The 19,592-nt window shown below is 51.1% G+C and overlaps 1 protein-coding gene across 2 annotated transcripts in view; it reads left to right on the top strand.

Annotated features, from left to right (window-relative positions):
- Positions 1-19,592, top strand: part of CA7 (carbonic anhydrase 7) — a 48,918-nt gene that overhangs the window by 13,603 nt on the left and 15,723 nt on the right. Inside the window, exons 3-5 of one of the 2 annotated variants that reach the window (XM_088448003.1) lie at positions 353-471; positions 13,120-13,215; positions 16,859-16,909. In XM_088448003.1, coding sequence (XP_088304129.1) covers positions 353-471; positions 13,120-13,215; positions 16,859-16,909 — 266 coding nt within the window. Of the gene's footprint in view, positions 1-352; positions 472-13,119; positions 13,216-16,858; positions 16,922-19,592 lie in introns of both variants that reach the window. The other variant, XM_088448002.1, reaches the window with a different exon arrangement.

The raw sequence follows: 19,592 nt of genomic DNA, 5'->3' as shown, positions 1-19,592 counted from the left end.
CATTCTGTATAAGAGTAAAACCCTGTTATGAGGAGAAACAAGGGAGCAAAGAAAATCCCTGATACCAAAATTGTCATTAGGAGCCTCTCTCCTTATGTCCGTGTGCTTTGGGGCTTACTGACTATACATTCCTTCATAGAACCCTCTCATAGGACACAAGTGGGCAGCGCCTGTTTCGTTAGTATGTACAAAGGGCCGACGGGTCACGGATGACCAGAAAGTCAGTTTTTGTCTAAAAAGTAGCATCTTCAGGCATTGTATACATGTATCTAAGTCTAAGATATTTACTCATTAAAACCTCAGATTATAAATTAGTATCAATCATCATAAATGGGTCTTTCCGTAATTGCAGTGATCAGCGGGGGGCCACTACACGAATCGTACCGCCTCAAGCAGTTCCACTTTCACTGGGGAAACCAGTGCCACGAAGGGTCAGAGCACACCGTGGATGGGAAATCCTACCCCTGCGAGGTATGTTGTGGTCTATAGCTGTGAGGTAGAGATGGGCAACACCCGGCCATGGGGTCCCTTCCCCCGAGGCTCCTAGCGCCTTCCTGCCCTACTGTCAGATGTGTTGGTTATAGGGTGTGACACTTGTATAAAATGCTGCTGATATGTTATTTATAAGACACCATACGAGGGGGATAAAGCTGACAACAAGTTACAGAAGTACAGACTAACACAGACAGTATTATACATTCACACAGAGCCATATTACAGTGAGCAGTTAGCATATATGTAGAGAACACAATGGGGAGTGGGCCCTGCTTATACAAGCTTCCAATCTATAGGGGGTATGGGGGCACTCAATGGATAGCCCTAATCCTCTCCCCCGGCTCCAGCAGCAGGATGTACTGATAGCCCTAATCCTGTCCCCCGGCTCCAGCAGCAGGATGTACTGATAGCCCTAATCCTCTCCCCTGGCTCCAGCTGCAGGATGTACTGATAGCCCTAATCCTCTCCCCCGGCTCCAGCAGCAGGATGTACTGATAGCCCTAATCCTCTCCCCCGGCTCAAGCAGCAGGATGTACTGATAGCCCTAATCCTGTCCCCCGACTCCAGCAGCAGGATGTACTGATAGCCCTAATCCTCTCCCCTGGCTCCAGCTGCAGGATGTACTGATAGCCCTAATCCTCTCCCCCGGCTCCAGCAGCAGGATGTACTGATAGCCCTAATCCTCTCCCCCGGCTCCAGCAGCAGGATGTACTGACAGTCCTAATCCTCTCCCCCGGCTCCAGCAGCAGGATGTACTGATAGCCCTAATCCTATCCCCCGGCTCCAGCAGCAAGATGTAATGATAGCCCTAATCCTCTCCCCCGGCTCCAGCAACAGGATCTACTGAGCCCTAATCCTATCCACCCGCTCCAGCAGCAGGATGTACTGATAGCCCGAATCCTGTCCCCCGGGTCCAGCAACAGGATCTACTGAGCCCTAATCCTATCCACCCGCTCCAGCAGCAGGATCTACTGATAGCCCTAATCCTGTCCCCTGGCTCAAGCAGCAGGATCAACTGATATCCCTAATCCTCTCCCCTGGCTCCAGCAGCAGGATGTACTGATAGCCCTAATCCTCTCCCCCGGCTCCAGCAGCAGGATGTACTGATAGCCCTAATCATCTCCCCTGGCTCCAGCAGCAGGATGTACTGATAGCCCTAATCCTCCCCCCCGGCTCCAGCAGCAGGATGTACTGATAGCCCTAATCCTCTCCCCCGGCTCCAGCAGCAGGATGTACTGATAGCCCTAATCCTCTCCCCCGGCTCCAGCATCAGGATGTACTGATAGCCCTAATCCTCTCCCCCGGCTCCAGCAGCAGGATGTACTGAGCCCTAATCCTGTCCCCTGGCTCCAGCAGCAGGGTCTACTGATAGCCCTAATCCTCTCCCCTGGCTCCAGCAGCAGGATGTACTGATAGCCCTAATCCTGTCCCCCAGCTCCAGCAGCAGGATCAACTGATATCCCTAATCCTGTCCCCTGGCTCCAGCAGCAGGATGTACTGATAGCCCTAATCCTGTCCCCCGACTCCAGCAGCAGGATGTACTGATAGCCCTAATCCTGTCCCCCGGCTCCAGCAACAGGATCTACTGAGCCCTAATCCTATCCACCCGCTCCAGCAGCAGGATCTACTGATAGCCCTAATCCTGTCCACTGGCTCAAGCAGCAGGATCAACTGATAACCCTAATCCTGTCCCCTGGCTCCAGCAGCAGGATGTACTAATAGACCTAATCCTGCCCCCTGGCTCCAGCAGCAGGATCAACTGATAACCCTAATCCTGTCCCCTGGCTCCAGCAGCAGGATGTACTGATAACCCTAATCCTGTCCCCCGACTCCAGCAGCAGGATGTACTGATAACCCTAATCCTCTCCCCAGGCTCCAGCAGCACGATGTACTGATAGCCCTAATCCTGTCCCCCGGCTCCAGCAACAGGATCTACTGGGCCCTAATCCTATCCCCCGGCTCCAGCAGCAGGATGTACTGGTAGCCCTAATCCTGTCCCCCAGCTCCAGCAGCAGGATCAACTGATAACCCTAATCCTGTCCCCTGGCTCCAGCAGCAGGATGTACTAATAGCCCTAATCCTGTCCCCTGGCTCCAGCAGCAGGATGTACTGATAGCCCTAATCCTGTCCCCTGGCTCCAGCAGCAGGATGTACTGATAGCCCTAATCCTGTCCCCCAGCTCCAGCAGCAGGATCAACTGATAGCCCTAATTCTATCCCCCGGCTCCAGGAGCAGGATGTACTGATAGCCCTAATTCTCTCCCCCGGCTCCAGCAGCAGCCTGTACTGATAGCCCTAATCCTATTCCCCGGCTCCAGCAGCAGGATGTACTGATAGCCCTAATCCGGTCCCCAGGCTCCAGCAGCAGGATGTACTGATAGCCCTAATCCTATCCCTCGGCTCCAGCAGCAACATCTACTGATGACCTAATCCTGTCCCTTGGCTCCAGCAGCAGGATGTACTGATAGCCCTAATCCTGTCCCCTGGCTCCAGCAGCAGGATGTACTGATAGCCCTAATCCTGTCCCCCGGCTCCAGCAGCAGGATGTACTGATATCCCTAATCCTGTCCCCCGGCTCCAGCAGCAGGATCAACTGATAACCCTAATCCTCTCCCCAGTCTCCAGCAGCAGGATGTACTGATAGCCCTAATCCTGTCCCCTGGCTCCAGCAGCAGGATGTACTGATAGCCCTAATCCTGTCCCCCGACTCCAGCAGCAGGATGTACTGATAGCCCTAATCCTGTCCCCCGGCTCCAGCAACAGGATCTACTGAGCCCTAATCCTATCCACCCGCTCCAGCAGCAGGATCTACTGATAGCCCTAATCCTGTCCCCTGGCTCAAGCAGCAGGATCAACTGATAACCCTAATCCTGTCCCCTGGCTCCAGCAGCAGGATGTACTGATAACCCTAACCCTATCTCCCGGCTCCAGCAGCAGGATGTACTGATAGCCCTAATCCTGTCCCCCGACTCCAGCAGCAGGATGTACTGATAACCCTAATACTCTCCCCAGGCTCCAGCAGCACGATGTACTGATAGCCCTAATCCTGTCCCCCGGCTCCAGCAACAGGATCTTCTGAGCCCTAATCCTATCCCCCGGCTCCAGCAGCAGGATGTACAGGTAGCCCTAATCCTGTCCCCCAGCTCCAGCAGCAGGATCAACTGATAACCCTAATCCTGTCCCCTGGCTCCAGCAGCAGGATGTACTAATAGCCCTAATCCTGTCCCCTGGCTCCAGCAGCAGGATGTACTGATAGCACTAATCCTGTCCCCTGGCTCCAGCAGCAGGATGTACTGATAGCCCTAATCCTGTCCCCCAGCTCCAGCAGCAGGATCATCTGATAGCCCTAATCCTGTCCCCCGGCTCCAGCAGCAGGATGTACTGATAGCCCTAATTCTCTTCCCCGGCTCCAGCAGCAGCCTGTACTGATAGCCCTAATCCTATCCCCCGGCTCCAGCAGCAGGATGTACTGATAGCCCTAATCCTGTCCCCAGGCTCCAGCAGCAGGATGTACTGATAGCCCTAATCCTATCCCCCGGCTCCAGCAGCAAGATCTACTGATGACCCTAATCCTGTCCCCCGGCTCCAGCAGCAGGATGTACTGATAACCCTAATCCTGTCCCCCGGCTCCAGCAGCAGGATGTACTGATAGCCCTAATCCTGTCCCCCGGCTCCAGCAGCAGGATGTACTGATAACCCTAATCCTGTCCCCCGGCTCCAGCAGCAGGATCAACTGATAACCCTAATCCTCTCCCCAGTCTCCAGCAGCAGGATGTACTGATAGCCCTAATCCTGTCCCCTGGCTCCAGCAGCAGGATGTACTGATAGCCCTAATCCTGTCCCCCGGCTCCAGCAGCAGGATGTACTGATAACCCTAATCCTGTCCCCCGGCTCCAGCAGCAGGATCAACTGATAACCCTAATCCTCTCCCCAGTCTCCAGCAGCAGGATGTACTGATAGCCCAAATCCTGTCCCCTGGCTCCAGCAGCAGGATGTACTGATAGCCCTAATCTTGTCCCCTGGCTCAGGCAGCAGAATGTACTGATAGCCCTAATCCTGTCCCCTGGCTCCAGCAGCAGAATCAACTGATAGCCCTAATCCTGTCCCCCGGCTCCAGCAGCAGGATCTACTGATCACCCTAATCCTGTCCCCTGGCTCCAGCAGCAGGATGTACTGATAGCCCTAATCCTGTCCCCAGGCTCCAGCAGCAGGATGTACTGATAGCCCTAATCCTGTCCCCTGGCTCCAGCAGCAGGATGTACTGATAACCCTAATCCTGTCCCCCGGCTCCAGTAGCAGGATGTACTGATAGCCCTAATCCTGTCCCCCGGCTCCAGCAGCAGGATCAACTGATAACCCTAATCCTCTCCCCAGTCTCCAGCAGCAGGATGTACTGATAGCCCTAATCCTGTCCCCTGGCTCCAGCAGCAGGATGTACTGATAGCCCTAATCCTGTCCCCCGACTCCAGCAGCAGGATGTACTGATAGCCCTAATCCTGTCCCCCGGCTCCAGCAACAGGATCTACTGAGCCCTAATCCTATCCACCCGCTCCAGCAGCAGGATCTACTGATAGCCCTAATCCTGTCCCCTGGCTCAAGCAGCAGGATCAACTGATAACCCTAATCCTGTCCCCTGGCTCCAGCAGCAGGATGTACTGATAACCCTAACCCTATCTCCCGGCTCCAGCAGCAGGATGTACTGATAGCCCTAATCCTGTCCCCCGACTCCAGCAGCAGGATGTACTGATAACCCTAATCCTCTCCCCAGGCTCCAGCAGCACGATGTACTGATAGCCCTAATCCTGTCCCCCGGCTCCAGCAACAGGATCTACTGAGCCCTAATCCTATCCCCCGGCTCCAGCAGCAGGATGTACAGGTAGCCCTAATCCTGTCCCCCAGCTCCAGCAGCAGGATCAACTGATAACCCTAATCCTGTCCCCTGGCTCCAGCAGCAGGATGTACTGATAGCACTAATCCTGTCCCCTGGCTCCAGCAGCAGGATGTACTGATAGCCCTAATCCTGTCCCCCAGCTCCAGCAGCAGGATCATCTGATAGCCCTAATCCTGTCCCCCGGCTCCAGCAGCAGGATGTACTGATAGCCCTAATTCTCTTCCCCGGCTCCAGCAGCAGCCTGTACTGATAGTTCTAATCCTATCCCCCGGCTCCAGCAGCAGGATGTACTGATAGCCCTAATCCTGTCCCCAGGCTCCAGCAGCAGGATGTACTGATAGCCCTAATCCTATCCCCCGGCTCCAGCAGCAAGATCTACTGATGACCCTAATCCTGTCCCCTGGCTCCAGCAGCAGGATGTACTGATAGCCCTAATCCTGTCCCCTGGCTCCAGCAGCAGGATGTACTGATAGCCCTAATCCTGTCCCCCGGCTCCAGCAGCAGGATGTACTGATAACCCTAATCCTGTCCCCCGGCTCCAGCAGCAGGATCAACTGATAACCCTAATCCTCTCCCCAGTCTCCAGCAGCAGGATGTACTGATAGCCCTAATCCTGTCCCCTGGCTCCAGCAGCAGGATGTACTGATAGCCCTAATCCTGTCCCCCGGCTCCAGCAGCAGGATGTACTGATAACCCTAATCCTGTCCCCCGGCTCCAGCAGCAGGATCAACTGATAACCCTAATCCTCTCCCCAGTCTCCAGCAGCAGGATGTACTGATAGCCCAAATCCTGTCCCCTGGCTCCAGCAGCAGGATGTACTGATAGCCCTAATCTTGTCCCCTGGCTCCAGCAGCAGAATGTACTGATAGCCCTAATCCTGTCCCCTGGCTCCAGCAGCAGAATCAACTGATAGCCCTAATCCTGTCCCCCGGCTCCAGCAGCAGGATCTACTGATCACCCTAATCCTGTCCCCTGGCTCCAGCAGCAGGATGTACTGATAGCCCTAATCCTGTCCCCAGGCTCCAGCAGCAGGATGTACTGATAGCCCTAATCCTGTCCCCTGGCTCCAGCAGCAGGATGTACTGATAACCCTAATCCTGTCCCCCGGCTCCAGTAGCAGGATGTACTGATAGCCCTAATCCTGTCCCCCGGCTCCAGCAGCAGGATCAACTGATAACCCTAATCCTCTCCCCAGGCTCCAGCAGCAGGATGTACTGATAGCCCTATTCCTGTCCCCTGGCTCCAGCAGCAGGATCAACTGATATCCCTAATCCTGTCCCACGGCTCCAGCAGCAGGATCTACTTATGACCCCAATCCTGTCCCCTGGCTTCAGCAGCAGTATGTACTGATAACCCTAATCCTGTCCCCTGGCTCCAGCAGCAGGATCAACTGATAGCCCTAATTCTGTCCCCTGGATCCAGCAGCAGGATGTACTGATAACTCTAATCCTGTCCCGCAGTCCAGCAGCAGGATGTACTGATAACCCTAATCCTGTCCCGCAGTCCAGCAGCAGGAAGTACTGATAGCCCTAATCCTGTCCTGCAGTCCAGCAGCAGGATGTACTGATAACCCTAATGCTGTCCCGCAGTCCAGCAGCAGGATGTACTGATAACCCTAATCCTGTCCAGCAGCAGGATGTACTGATAACCCTAATCCTGTCCCGCAGTCCAGCAGCAGGAAGTACTGATAGCCCTAATCCTGTCCTGCAGTCCAGCAGCAGGATGTACTGATAACCCTAATGCTGTCCCGCAGTCCAGCAGCAGGATGTACTGATAACCCTAATCCTGTCCAGCAGCAGGCAGTACTGATAGCCCTAATCCTGTCCTGCAGTCCAGCAGCAGGAAGTACTGATAACCCTAATCCTGTCCCGCAGTCCAGTAGCAGGAAGTACTGATAGCCCTAATCCTGTCCTGCAGTCCAGCAGCAGGATGTACTGATAGCCCTAATCCTGTCCAGCAGCAGGCAGTACTGATAGCCCTAATCCTGTCCCGCAGTCCAGCAGCAGGAAGTACTGATAGCCCTAATCCTGTCCTGCAGTCCTGCAGCAGGAAGTACTGATAGCCCTAATCCTGTCCCGCAGTCCTGCAGCAGGATGTACTGATAACCCTAATGCTGTCCCGCAGTCCAGCAGCAGGATGTACTGATAACCCTAATCCTGTCCAGCAGCAGGCAGTACTGATAGCCCTAATCCTGTCCTGCAGTCCAGCAGCAGGAAGTACTGATAACCCTAATCCTGTCCCGCAGTCCAGTAGCAGGAAGTACTGATAGCCCTAATCCTGTCCTGCAGTCCAGCAGCAGGATGTACTGATAGCCCTAATCCTGTCCAGCAGCAGGCAGTACTGATAGCCCTAATCCTGTCCCGCAGTCCAGCAGCAGGAAGTACTGATAGCCCTAATCCTGTCCTGCAGTCCTGCAGCAGGAAGTACTGATAGCCCTAATCCTGTCCCGCAGTCCTGCAGCAGGAAGTACTGATAGCCCTAATCCTGTCCTGCAGTCCAGCAGCAGGAAGTACTGATAACCCTAATCCTGTCCCGCAGTCCAGTAGCAGGAAGTACTGATAGCCCTAATCCTGTCCTGCAGTCCAGCAGCAGGATGTACTGATAGCCCTAATCCTGTCCAGCAGCAGGCAGTACTGATAGCCCTAATCCTGTCCCGCAGTCCAGCAGCAGGAAGTACTGATAGCCCTAATCCTGTCCTGCAGTCCTGCAGCAGGAAGTACTGATAGCCCTAATCCTGTCCCGCAGTCCTGCAGCAGGAAGTACTGATAACCCTAATCCTGTCCCGCAGTCCAGTAGCAGGAAGTACTGATAGCCCTAATCCTGTCCTGCAGTCCAGCAGCAGGATGTACTGATAGCCCTAATCCTGTCCAGCAGCAGGCAGTACTGATAGCCCTAATCCTGTCCTGCAGTCCAGCAGCAGGAAGTACTGATAGCCCTAATCCTGTCCTGCAGTCCTGCAGCAGGAAGTACTGATAGCCCTAATCCTGTCCCGCAGTCCTGCAGCAGGAAGTACTGATAGCCCTAATCCTGTCCTGCAGTCCAGCAGCAGGAAGTACTGATAACCCTAATCCTGTCCCGCAGTCCAGTAGCAGGAAGTACTGATAGCCCTAATCCTGTCCTGCAGTCCAGCAGCAGGATGTACTGATAGCCCTAATCCTGTCCAGCAGCAGGCAGTACTGATAGCCCTAATCCTGTCCCGCAGTCCAGCAGCTGGAAGTACTGATAGCCCTAATCCTGTCCTGCAGTCCTGCAGCAGGAAGTACTGATAGCCCTAATCCTGTCCTGCAGCAGGAAGTACTGATAGCCCTAATCCTGTCCTGCAGTCCAGCAGCAGGAAGTACTGATAACCCTAATCCTGTCCCGCAGTCCAGTAGCAGGAAGTACTGATAGCCCTAATCCTGTCCTGCAGTCCAGCAGCAGGATGTACTGATAGCCCTAATCCTGTCCAGCAGCAGGCAGTACTGATAGCCCTAATCCTGTCCCGCAGTCCAGCAGCAGGAAGTACTGATAGCCCTAATCCTGTCCTGCAGTCCTGCAGCAGGAAGTACTGATAGCCCTAATCCTGTCCCGCAGTCCTGCAGCAGGAAGTACTGATAACCCTAATCCTGTCCCGCAGTCCAGTAGCAGGAAGTACTGATAGCCCTAATCCTGTCCTGCAGTCCAGCAGCAGGATGTACTGATAGCCCTAATCCTGTCCAGCAGCAGGCAGTACTGATAGCCCTAATCCTGTCCCGCAGTCCAGCAGCAGGAAGTACTGATAGCCCTAATCCTGTCCTGCAGTCCTGCAGCAGGAAGTACTGATAGCCCTAATCCTGTCCCGCAGTCCTGCAGCAGGAAGTACTGATAGCCCTAATCCTGTCCTGCAGTCCAGCAGCAGGAAGTACTGATAACCCTAATCCTGTCCCGCAGTCCAGTAGCAGGAAGTACTGATAGCCCTAATCCTGTCCTGCAGTCCAGCAGCAGGATGTACTGATAGCCCTAATCCTGTCCAGCAGCAGGCAGTACTGATAGCCCTAATCCTGTCCCGCAGTCCAGCAGCTGGAAGTACTGATAGCCCTAATCCTGTCCTGCAGTCCTGCAGCAGGAAGTACTGATAGCCCTAATCCTGTCCTGCAGCAGGAAGTACTGATAGCCCTAATCCTGTCCTGCAGTCCAGCAGCAGGAAGTACTGATAACCCTAATCCTGTCCCGCAGTCCAGTAGCAGGAAGTACTGATAGCCCTAATCCTGTCCTGCAGTCCAGCAGCAGGATGTACTGATAGCCCTAATCCTGTCCAGCAGCAGGCAGTACTGATAGCCCTAATCCTGTCCCGCAGTCCAGCAGCAGGAAGTACTGATAGCCCTAATCCTGTCCTGCAGTCCTGCAGCAGGAAGTACTGATAGCCCTAATCCTGTCCCGCAGTCCTGCAGCAGGAAGTACTGATAACCCTAATCCTGTCCCGCAGTCCAGTAGCAGGAAGTACTGATAGCCCTAATCCTGTCCTGCAGTCCAGCAGCAGGATGTACTGATAGCCCTAATCCTGTCCAGCAGCAGGCAGTACTGATAGCCCTAATCCTGTCCTGCAGTCCAGCAGCAGGAAGTACTGATAGCCCTAATCCTGTCCTGCAGTCCTGCAGCAGGAAGTACTGATAGCCCTAATCCTGTCCCGCAGTCCTGCAGCAGGAAGTACTGATAGCCCTAATCCTGTCCTGCAGTCCAGCAGCAGGAAGTACTGATAACCCTAATCCTGTCCCGCAGTCCAGTAGCAGGAAGTACTGATAGCCCTAATCCTGTCCTGCAGTCCAGCAGCAGGATGTACTGATAGCCCTAATCCTGTCCAGCAGCAGGCAGTACTGATAGCCCTAATCCTGTCCCGCAGTCCAGCAGCAGGAAGTACTGATAGCCCTAATCCTGTCCTGCAGTCCTGCAGCAGGAAGTACTGATAGCCCTAATCCTGTCCTGCAGCAGGAAGTACTGATAGCCCTAATCCTGTCCTGCAGCAGGCAGTACTGATAGCCCTAATCCTGTCCAGCAGCAGGAAGTACTGATAGCCCTAATCCTGTCCTGCAGCAGGAAGTACTGATAGCCCTAATCCTGTCCTGCAGCAGGCAGTACTGATAGCCCTAATCCTGTCCAGCAGCAGGCAGTACTGATAGCCCTAATCCTGTCCAGCAGCAGGAAGTACTGATAGCCCTAATCCTGTCCTGCAGCAGGAAGTACTGATAGCCCTAATCCTGTCCTGCAGCAGGCAGTACTGATAGCCCTAATCCTGTCCAGCAGCAGGCAGTACTGATAGCCCTAATCCTGTCCAGCAGCAGGAAGTACTGATAGCCCTAATCCTGTCCTGCAGCAGGCAGTACTGATAGCCCTAATCCTGTCCTGCAGCAGGCAGTACTGATAGCCCTAATCCTGTCCAGCAGCAGGAAGTACTGATAGCCCTAATCCTGTCCTGCAGTCCTGCAGCAGGAAGTACTGATAGCCCTAATCCTGTCCCGCAGTCCTGCAGCAGGAAGTACTGATAGCCCTAATCCTGTCCTGCAGTCCAGCAGCAGGAAGTACTGATAACCCTAATCCTGTCCCGCAGTCCAGTAGCAGGAAGTACTGATAGCCCTAATCCTGTCCTGCAGTCCAGCAGCAGGATGTACTGATAGCCCTAATCCTGTCCAGCAGCAGGCAGTACTGATAGCCCTAATCCTGTCCCGCAGTCCAGCAGCTGGAAGTACTGATAGCCCTAATCCTGTCCTGCAGTCCTGCAGCAGGAAGTACTGATAGCCCTAATCCTGTCCTGCAGCAGGAAGTACTGATAGCCCTAATCCTGTCCTGCAGTCCAGCAGCAGGAAGTACTGATAACCCTAATCCTGTCCCGCAGTCCAGTAGCAGGAAGTACTGATAGCCCTAATCCTGTCCTGCAGTCCAGCAGCAGGATGTACTGATAGCCCTAATCCTGTCCAGCAGCAGGCAGTACTGATAGCCCTAATCCTGTCCCGCAGTCCAGCAGCAGGAAGTACTGATAGCCCTAATCCTGTCCTGCAGTCCTGCAGCAGGAAGTACTGATAGCCCTAATCCTGTCCCGCAGTCCTGCAGCAGGAAGTACTGATAACCCTAATCCTGTCCCGCAGTCCAGTAGCAGGAAGTACTGATAGCCCTAATCCTGTCCTGCAGTCCAGCAGCAGGATGTACTGATAGCCCTAATCCTGTCCAGCAGCAGGCAGTACTGATAGCCCTAATCCTGTCCTGCAGTCCAGCAGCAGGAAGTACTGATAGCCCTAATCCTGTCCTGCAGTCCTGCAGCAGGAAGTACTGATAGCCCTAATCCTGTCCCGCAGTCCTGCAGCAGGAAGTACTGATAGCCCTAATCCTGTCCTGCAGTCCAGCAGCAGGAAGTACTGATAACCCTAATCCTGTCCCGCAGTCCAGTAGCAGGAAGTACTGATAGCCCTAATCCTGTCCTGCAGTCCAGCAGCAGGATGTACTGATAGCCCTAATCCTGTCCAGCAGCAGGCAGTACTGATAGCCCTAATCCTGTCCCGCAGTCCAGCAGCAGGAAGTACTGATAGCCCTAATCCTGTCCTGCAGTCCTGCAGCAGGAAGTACTGATAGCCCTAATCCTGTCCTGCAGCAGGAAGTACTGATAGCCCTAATCCTGTCCTGCAGCAGGCAGTACTGATAGCCCTAATCCTGTCCAGCAGCAGGAAGTACTGATAGCCCTAATCCTGTCCTGCAGCAGGAAGTACTGATAGCCCTAATCCTGTCCTGCAGCAGGCAGTACTGATAGCCCTAATCCTGTCCAGCAGCAGGCAGTACTGATAGCCCTAATCCTGTCCAGCAGCAGGAAGTACTGATAGCCCTAATCCTGTCCTGCAGCAGGAAGTACTGATAGCCCTAATCCTGTCCTGCAGCAGGCAGTACTGATAGCCCTAATCCTGTCCAGCAGCAGGCAGTACTGATAGCCCTAATCCTGTCCAGCAGCAGGAAGTACTGATAGCCCTAATCCTGTCCTGCAGCAGGCAGTACTGATAGCCCTAATCCTGTCCTGCAGCAGGCAGTACTGATAGCCCTAATCCTGTCCAGCAGCAGGAAGTACTGATAGCCCTAATCCTGTCCTGCAGCAGGCAGTACTGATAGCCCTAATCCTGTCCTGCAGTCCTGCAGCAGGAAGTACTGATAGCCCTAATCCTGTCCTGCAGTCCTGCAGCAGGAAGTACTGATAGCCCTAATCCTGTCCCGCAGTCCTGCAGCAGGAAGTACTGATAGCCCTAATCCTGTCCTGCAGTCCAGTAGCAGGAAGTACTGATAGCCCTAATCCTGTCCAGCAGCAGGCAGTACTGATAGCCCTAATCCTGTCCAGCAGCAGGATGTACTGATAACCCTAATCCTGTCCTGCAGCAGGATCTGTTAATGGCCCATTTTGATAGAAATAGTATAACCAATGATGCTATAGTGTAAAGCAGACCCAGATGATATCCCCTCCTGGATTAATGTTATTGTAAGGAGGGAGTTTAGTTATTAAGGCACCTGGAGGACAGGGTGGGACTGATATTTAATACTTTCTTTTACTGAAACCACACAATGATTACAAATATAGTAGCACAATTTATACTGGTTTCAGAAACTCTATCCCTGAGGGTGCGGGATTCACCTTACTATTCATGCTATAAATAAACTGGTATAAAAATATTATTATTACAGTACGTCATCGCTTCATGTCACCCAGTCTGGCTTTTAACTCAAAGAATATTACTGTTACTATTACAGCTGCACTTGGTGCATTGGAACGCAAAGGTGTACCCTACCTTCGCAGAGGCAGCGGCCGCCGCTGACGGGCTGGTGGTGATCGGGGTCTTCTTGGAAGTGAGTACATTGCTTGCAAAGGAAATATGCAGATTATTGCAGGACACGTTATAGCAGAGCCGTAACTAGACGTTTTTGGTGCCCTGTGCCAGAGAGCGCATTGGTGCCCCCTCCCCATTTTTTAAATAGGGACATAAAATAGTGCACCTGAAAAAGGGCTGGTAGGGCCAGGGAAGAGATGGGGGAGGCCAGGAGATGCTGGGGATAAATAGGGACATAATATAGTGCACCTGAGAGAGGTCCATGGCCTCATGGGGAAGGGCCAGGGAAGAGATAGGGGAGGCCAGGAGATGCTGGGGATAAATAGGGACATAATATAGCGCACCTGAGAGAGGGTCATGGCCTCATGGGGAAGGACCAGGGAAGAGATAGGGGAGGCCAGGAGATGCTGGGGATAGATTGGGACATAATATAGTGCACATGAGAGAGGGTCATGGTCTCATGGGGAAGGGCCAGAGAAGAGATAGGGGAGGCCAGGAGATGCTGGGGATAAATAGGGGCATAATATAGCGCACCTGAGAGAGGGTCATGGTCTCATGGGGAAGGGCCAGGGAAGAGATAGGGGAGGCCAGGAGATGCTGGGGATAAATAGGGAAATAATATAGTGCACCTGAGAGAGGACCATGGCCTCATGGGGAAGGGCCAGGGAAGAGATAGGGGAGGCCAGGAGATGCTGGGGATAAATAGGGACATAATATAGTGCACCTGAGAGAGGACCATGGCTTCATGAGGAAGGGCCAGGGAAGAGATAGGGGAGGCCAGAAGATGCTGGGGATAAATAGGGACATAATATAGTGCACCTGAGAGAGGACCATGGCCTCATGGGGAAGGGCCAGGGAAGAGATAGGGGAGACCAGGAGATGCTGGGGATAAAAGAAGAGGAAGCTACAAGTGAGAATGATAATAAACAGGAAAAGTGACAGGCCCAAACAGCGCCCCCTGCCCTGTGCCATGGCACTGGTCGCACTACTCTAGTTACAGCCATGCGTTATAGACCCATAAATATATGCAATTAGTGTATTCTAATTTCTAACATAAGACATAAACTGTTTATAGAGAAACTCAGCACTTGGACAGGAAATAATGTCCCTGAAGGTCACAGTGTTACTATGTATTACAGCAGGAAGACAGATGAGTGTTTTAATGCACCAGGTGATCGAGGTATAGAGAACAGTAACTCGTAGTACTAGATACTTCCACTGTCACACGGTATTAATACAACCTTCTTGTCTTTGAAGTTTGAAAAGCAAATAGAGATGTTGTACGGTGCAGAGAGTGTTCCTGAGCCAGGTAGAACTAGTACTAGAAGAACTAGTACTGTCAGACCGTCTGTGGACACATGGTTTATGGGAAGATGCACAGATAAGGTGCCTGCAGTGTAACAAACTGCTATAGACCAGGGTCCTGTTACCATTCTGCAAAGTGTATCACCGCCCAAATCTCCCAACATCCTGAACCCAACATGAAACAGAGGCCCTGATTCAGAGCCGGACGCTCTGACAGAGCGCTCGCTCTGAATCAGGGCCGTCCTTAATTTTTAGAGCGTCCTCCTGGCTGCTCGTATAGCTGTGGGTGACCACCCACAGCTATAGCGAGCGGCCAGGAAGATGGTCGCGATGGTAAAGACCATCACAACCATCGGGCTTGCGACGAGACCCTTGTGGTAGGGTCTCGTTGCCGCAAGCCCTGGAGTGCTTTCGACTCTATCAGAGCCTGCAAAAGAAATGGTAGTTGCTCAGATCAGCTTAATTGCATAACACAGGTGCGTGTAAAGGGCGGGGTTTACTGTGAACACAGAAAAAAAAGAGATTTGCCCCCCAGCACACTGCAGCAAAAATAATACTTAAATCCTACATGATAATAGCGATTCAGAGGTATTAGTTGCATACATTTGCAAATATATGAATAAGCGCCAGGCCAATCGTCAAGGCTCCTCTATACTGGCGTCCCTAGCATTAAGGGGTTCACGTCCGAGAAGCAAGGCACCCCAAAAAAATTCCTATCAGAGCCGAAGGCACTCCCTCTGACATCACTTGTGATGTCAGTGGGGCCGGCCCCAGACGCCTCCGTCTGGGCAGCCACGCCCCCGGCACGCCCACCAAAAGGGGCTTGCTGTCACTCACCATCGACAGCACGCCCCCTTTGGTACGAGACCTGGAGCGACGGCTTGCCCGTCGCTATCCGGGTCTCGCACATGCGCACGAAGGAGCCGGCTCCATCGTGCGCGAATGCGCACTGGGCCAACATCGACCCGCTTGCGAGCGCCCAGCGCTCGCGAGCGGGTCTGAATCAGGCCCAGAGAACATTATATAACTGTTCAGTGCTTGTTACACTCTAGCAGGCCACCATTTACATCGTGGACCTCCATTGCCAATCTACTCGTGGCATAGAGCCATCAAATGTTGGTCAGGAAGGGTGGTAGAGGCATATGTATATAAATGTAGTCAGAGCCTTCAGAATCGCCTTTATAGGTACATGTGTGGCCAAATCTAACAGAGATCCAGCCTCCTGATATTAAGGCTAAGAGGCTGAATCTCCCAGTGCATGTGGACACAGTGGAATTCCTGTGTATATAAATGCAATGAGCAGTAAGGTGATGATGAGCAACCACTGATGGTGATGGTAACTTGTTTTACCGTCAATGGGAGGCCACCGATGGTGTATCAGCCTTCAAGCATCAAAGCTAAGAGTCTGGATCTTCCAGTGTTCGTGGGCAGCATAGAATTCCTGTGTATATGAATGCACTGAGCAGTAAGTTTGACCATCAACCATCGATGATTAGCAACCACTGATGGGCTGATGGTGATGGTAACTAGTTGTGCCCTCAATGGGAGGCTACAGCCTTCGGGCATCAAAGCTAAGAGTCCGGATCTTCCAGTGCACGTGGGCAGCATAGAATTCCTGTGTATATGAATGCACTGAGCAGTAAGGTTGGCCATCAACCATCGATGATTAGCAACCACTGATGGGCTGATGGTGATGGTAACTAGTTGTGCCACAGCCTTCGGGCATCAAAGCTAAGAGTCTGGATCTTCCAGTGCACGTGGGCAGCATAGAATTCCTGTGTATATGAATGCACTGAGCAGTAAGGTTGACCATCATCAACCATCGATGATGAGCAACCACTGATGGTGATGGTAACTAGTTTTACCATTGATGGGAGGACATCAATGGTGTACATCAGTGGCAGTGTCCCGATGGCTAATGTCAGCTGCGATCTGTGCACATTTTTCGATGGTGAATCCTACCGATCAGGGCCGGTATTACTATTAGGCAGGGTGGTGCCTAAAACGTTGAATGAGTGACATGAGAGAGAAGGCCTACTATAAAGCTGCCGGCTTCTGCTCCTCCATGTTCCTGTGTGAATGTTGCGCTTGTCGACAGGAAGCCTCCTCATCTCTAGCCTGCTACGGTGAGCGGCAGAGACTGACACAGGTATATAACGTATATAACGTGAGCAAGGGCTCGTCCAGATTTACTACTAGAGCAACCAGTTTGTATACTCTGATGCCTCTCATGTATCTTATCTCAGGCTCCCCGGGCTATACAGGGACTATTTAGCTTGCTCACGGTGTCAATGGATTTAATGAAATATTTTATAAGATGCCATTGATCATTGATTTTTACTCTTATTTACCGTCAGACTGGAGAGAAACACTCGGGGCTGGACAGACTGACAGATGCTCTGTATATGGTGAGGTTTAAAGTAAGCGACATTTTCTCATTTTCCGTATTATTCTTTGTGATTCCATGGCTCGCCTACATTTGGGTAGGGGTCTGATCACATGACTTTATCGTGTTGTGTTGTTTTTTTTTTTTTTAAATACATCCAGCGATTATTACACATATCTATAAATATTAAAGAGCTTCTCATAGAAATCACAGACAAACAATCAAGCTAATCACTGTCCCAATATATCCTGACCTTCCTTATTACAGGACCATGTATAAGGATATATCGCATGTCCTTTATGATAGAACCATTACTAACATACACAGATGTATGTGCAAAGCTTTCAGGGACGTTTTACAACTTAGTAATATGTCCGTTACTGTAAGTGACGCTGTGGTTTTATTTTCTCGTGTTCATACTGTACCTGTTTATTTACGTTGTAAGGCGCTGCGGACACCTTATGGCGCCAGATAAATAAAGAAGGATAATAATAATTACTGACAGCAGAAACAGCCAGAATCCCACGTCGCTCGTAATAGGATGAAAAGTAATAATTATACTGTATATATCAGCTCCTACTCACTAACCATATCTATATATAGTTACCTACCCTTTGTCATCGTACAGTCATTTCCAATTCTGCAAGGAAAGGGGTTCCATAGATAATACTGGATATAGTAGCCGGATATTGTGCATTTTCTATAGCTGGATATTGTGCATTTTCTATAGCTGGTATTGTGCGTTTTCTATAGCTGGTTGTGGTCCGCCGATCAGGTTCCTCAGTAAGGAGATCACTTACTAATGTTACCTTCTCTATATTCAATGCTAAAAACAGCCCATTCATAGCAAAAGCTTTTGTGACGCAGAACATTGTGTTTTCCAGTATTTATATTGTCAGAAAAACCTGCCTTTGTGCTTCTATTAGTACATGCTATTCTACGTCCCCTGTCTTATATGGTATCATTTATCCGACTTTCTAAAACTCATTGTTAACTAAACCATCAGTCATTTAAAAGAGAAATGTACATATTCTGGGAGGGCTCAGGGCGATCGCCCACGCATTCGCTAGCAGCGACCCTTCTGATGCCGGCAGTTATCACCCAGGGCACGTGGGACAGTGGTTCACGGCGAATCTACGCCTCAGCGCAGCGTTAGAAAATGAGTCACTTTCCCCTTTCATCATTTAGCTCTGGATGTCACTTTGTGGACGAGGCTGTAATACTTTACAGGCAGTCCGGGATTTATCCAAGGTTAGTTTAGCAAAATCCTAGACCGTCAGGCTTTAGAATCAGTAGGGACTACAACACACCCACGCAGTTATACACAGAAACTGAGCGTTACACGAGTGTTTATAGGTTGAAAAAATATATATAAAATTAACCGGCATGCTTTAACTTTTTTCTTTTTAATACACTTTTGACAGTTCCTGTTTCTTTTTGCAATATTGTTAGGGATATGCTGCAATTAGACTAATGCTGGCCATACACGCTACAGTTAACAGGGCGATCTCCCCGATATCCGCGGATCGCCCCGATAATTGTAGCCTGTGTGCGGGCTACCGAGGGTTAAATATCGCTCGGTCGGGCATGCCGGATTGTCCAACATGCCCTTCTAATACGATATTTATGAATTAAAATGTCGGCCGCATAGGGCAGTGTATGCCGAGCCGTGGCCGACAGACCGACATTTCCTGCGTTTCTTCCCATGAAAGGAAAAGGGAAATGTCCCCTCCCCCGGGATATATCTCACAGTGTATTTCCCGCGGACATCTGCGGGCTGGTAGGCATTTTATCTGGACGTGTATGCCCAGCTTTAGGGTTATGCTGCAATTAGGGTTATTGTTATGCTGCAATTAGAGTTAGGGTTATGCTATAATTAGAGTTATGGTAATGCCGCAATTAGAGTCAGGGTTGTATTAGGGTTAGGCTGCAGTCAGGGTTATTGTTATGCTGTAATTAGAGTTATTGTTATGCTGCAGTCAGGGTTATTGTTATGCTGTAATTAGAGTTATTGTTATGCTGCAGTCAGGGTTATTGTTATGCTGCAATTAGAGTAAGGGTTATTGTTATGTTGCAGTCAGGGTTATTGTTATGCTACAATTAGAGTAAGGGTTATTGTTATGCTGCAATTAGAGTTATTGTTATGTTGCAATTAGAGTTATTGTTATGCTGCAATTAGAGTAAGGGTTATTGTTATGCTGCAATTAGAGTAAGGGTTATTGTTATGCTGCAATTAGAGTAAGGGTTATTGTTATGCTGCAGACAGGGTTATTGTTATGCTGCAATTAGAGTCAGGGTTATATTAGGGTTAGGCTGCAGTCAGGGTTATTGTTATGCTGCAATTAGAGTTATTGTTATGCTGCAATTAGAGTAAGGGTTATTGTTAGGCTGCAGTTAGGGTTATTGTTATGCTGCAATTAGAGTCAGGGTTATATTAGGGTTAGGCTGCAGTTAGGTTTATTGTTATGCTGCAATTAGAGTAAAGGTTATTGTTATGATGCAATTAGAGTTATTGTTATGCTGCAATTAGAGTTATTGTTATGCTGCAATTAGAGTAAGGGTTATTGTTATGCTGCAATTAGAGTAAGGGTTATTGTTATGCTGCAATTAGAGTAAGGGTTATTGTTATGCTGCAGTCAGGGTTATTGTTATGCTGCAATTAGAGTTATTGTTATGCTGCAGTCAAGGTTATTGTTATGCTGCAA

This window comes from Taudactylus pleione, unplaced genomic scaffold (genome assembly GCF_031769625.1).
Source record: "Taudactylus pleione unplaced genomic scaffold, aTauple2 ptg000447l, whole genome shotgun sequence".
NCBI classification, from domain to species: domain Eukaryota; kingdom Metazoa; phylum Chordata; class Amphibia; order Anura; family Myobatrachidae; genus Taudactylus; species Taudactylus pleione.
Note: the sequence above shows the minus strand (reverse complement) of the source record. Positions and strands in the feature narration are given on the sequence as shown.